At 36.8% G+C, this 1,068-nt stretch overlaps 1 protein-coding gene across 2 annotated transcripts in view; it reads left to right on the top strand.

Annotated features, from left to right (window-relative positions):
* The window catches only part of neil3 (nei-like DNA glycosylase 3), a 34,986-nt gene continuing 33,918 nt past the window's right edge, over positions 1 to 1,068 (top strand). For both annotated transcript variants that reach the window (XM_077733382.1, XM_077733381.1), the window contains exons 1-2: positions 1 to 261; positions 408 to 520. In XM_077733382.1, the coding sequence (XP_077589508.1) occupies positions 157 to 261; positions 408 to 520 (218 nt within the window). In that variant the 5' untranslated portion in view covers positions 1 to 156. The remainder of the gene's footprint in view (positions 262 to 407; positions 521 to 1,068) is intronic.

The raw sequence follows: 1,068 nt of genomic DNA, 5'->3' as shown, positions 1-1,068 counted from the left end.
CTCGTAATTTTAAATAAGATATTTATGTGCTTCAGACGTCACTTCCACCTACAGCACATGTATCAAATTGAATAAATCGCGGGTCAAAGATGATGACTTAACGTTGCATTATAGCAATACTTTAAATTTGAATAACAAAGTATTACACAGATCAGGATGGTTGAAGGTCCCGGGTGTACATTAAATGGGGAAAAAATACGCTCCAGAGTCCAGAAAGGACAAAAAGTTAAAGAATTGAGAGGCAGCAGCATCTCAGCGAAGGTATGTTTGTGCTATATTTCTAACATACGGTTGACCACCGCTGAATGGAAGTAGATTTGCAAGATCTCGAAAAATTAAAGGCAACAATAATATTTGAAACTCGATATTCTGTCTCCGCATCGATGTGTAACATTATGTGATTTCAGGGAAACGATCAGGAGAGAATAAGCGTCATCCAAAGGCTGAAAGATTCCCCATACACCGGCGTTGCAACTCTAGGAAAAGAGCTCTTCTTATACTTTGGTCCTAAAGCGTTGAGGTATGACTTATATTAAAACATTAATAAGTTTTAAGATATATTTGCTTAATGTAAATACCTCAAGATGCATTCCCAGTCAAATGGATTGGACGTCTCATGCCGTCAATGGCAGCAATTAGTTAAATCAAATCAAGAAAAAAAAAAGGCAAAAATCGTGCATGAAAGGGTCATGCAAGTTCAAATGCAAGTTCAATAGGCATACCATTTTTTAAAATACATTTAAAAAGTCTGAGGATTCCCTGTAATAATAAAAAAAAGCTGTCTAATAAATCATTTTATGATCAGATTGGAAAAAAAAGTATGCCAAACTTTGGTGTGAGGGAAGATCAGCTCTAAATATTGCCCTCCGTGATTTCAAATAATCAGCTTCATTATTGGACCTGAAAATATATTTATCAGCCGATCTCGAGTCATGAACCTGGCCTATTCAGGAACCAACTGACAGCTTCAATATCCAAGTATCTGCCTCCACAAAGAAGACAATTTTCTCTTCTGACTGACACATGGCAATATATAATGGCTTCCGCTCTGCCAAAACTGCCTCTTTG

The sequence above is a fragment of the Stigmatopora nigra genome, chromosome 14, assembly GCF_051989575.1.
Source record: "Stigmatopora nigra isolate UIUO_SnigA chromosome 14, RoL_Snig_1.1, whole genome shotgun sequence".
Taxonomy (NCBI): Eukaryota; Metazoa; Chordata; class Actinopteri; order Syngnathiformes; family Syngnathidae; genus Stigmatopora; species Stigmatopora nigra.
Note: the sequence above shows the minus strand (reverse complement) of the source record. Positions and strands in the feature narration are given on the sequence as shown.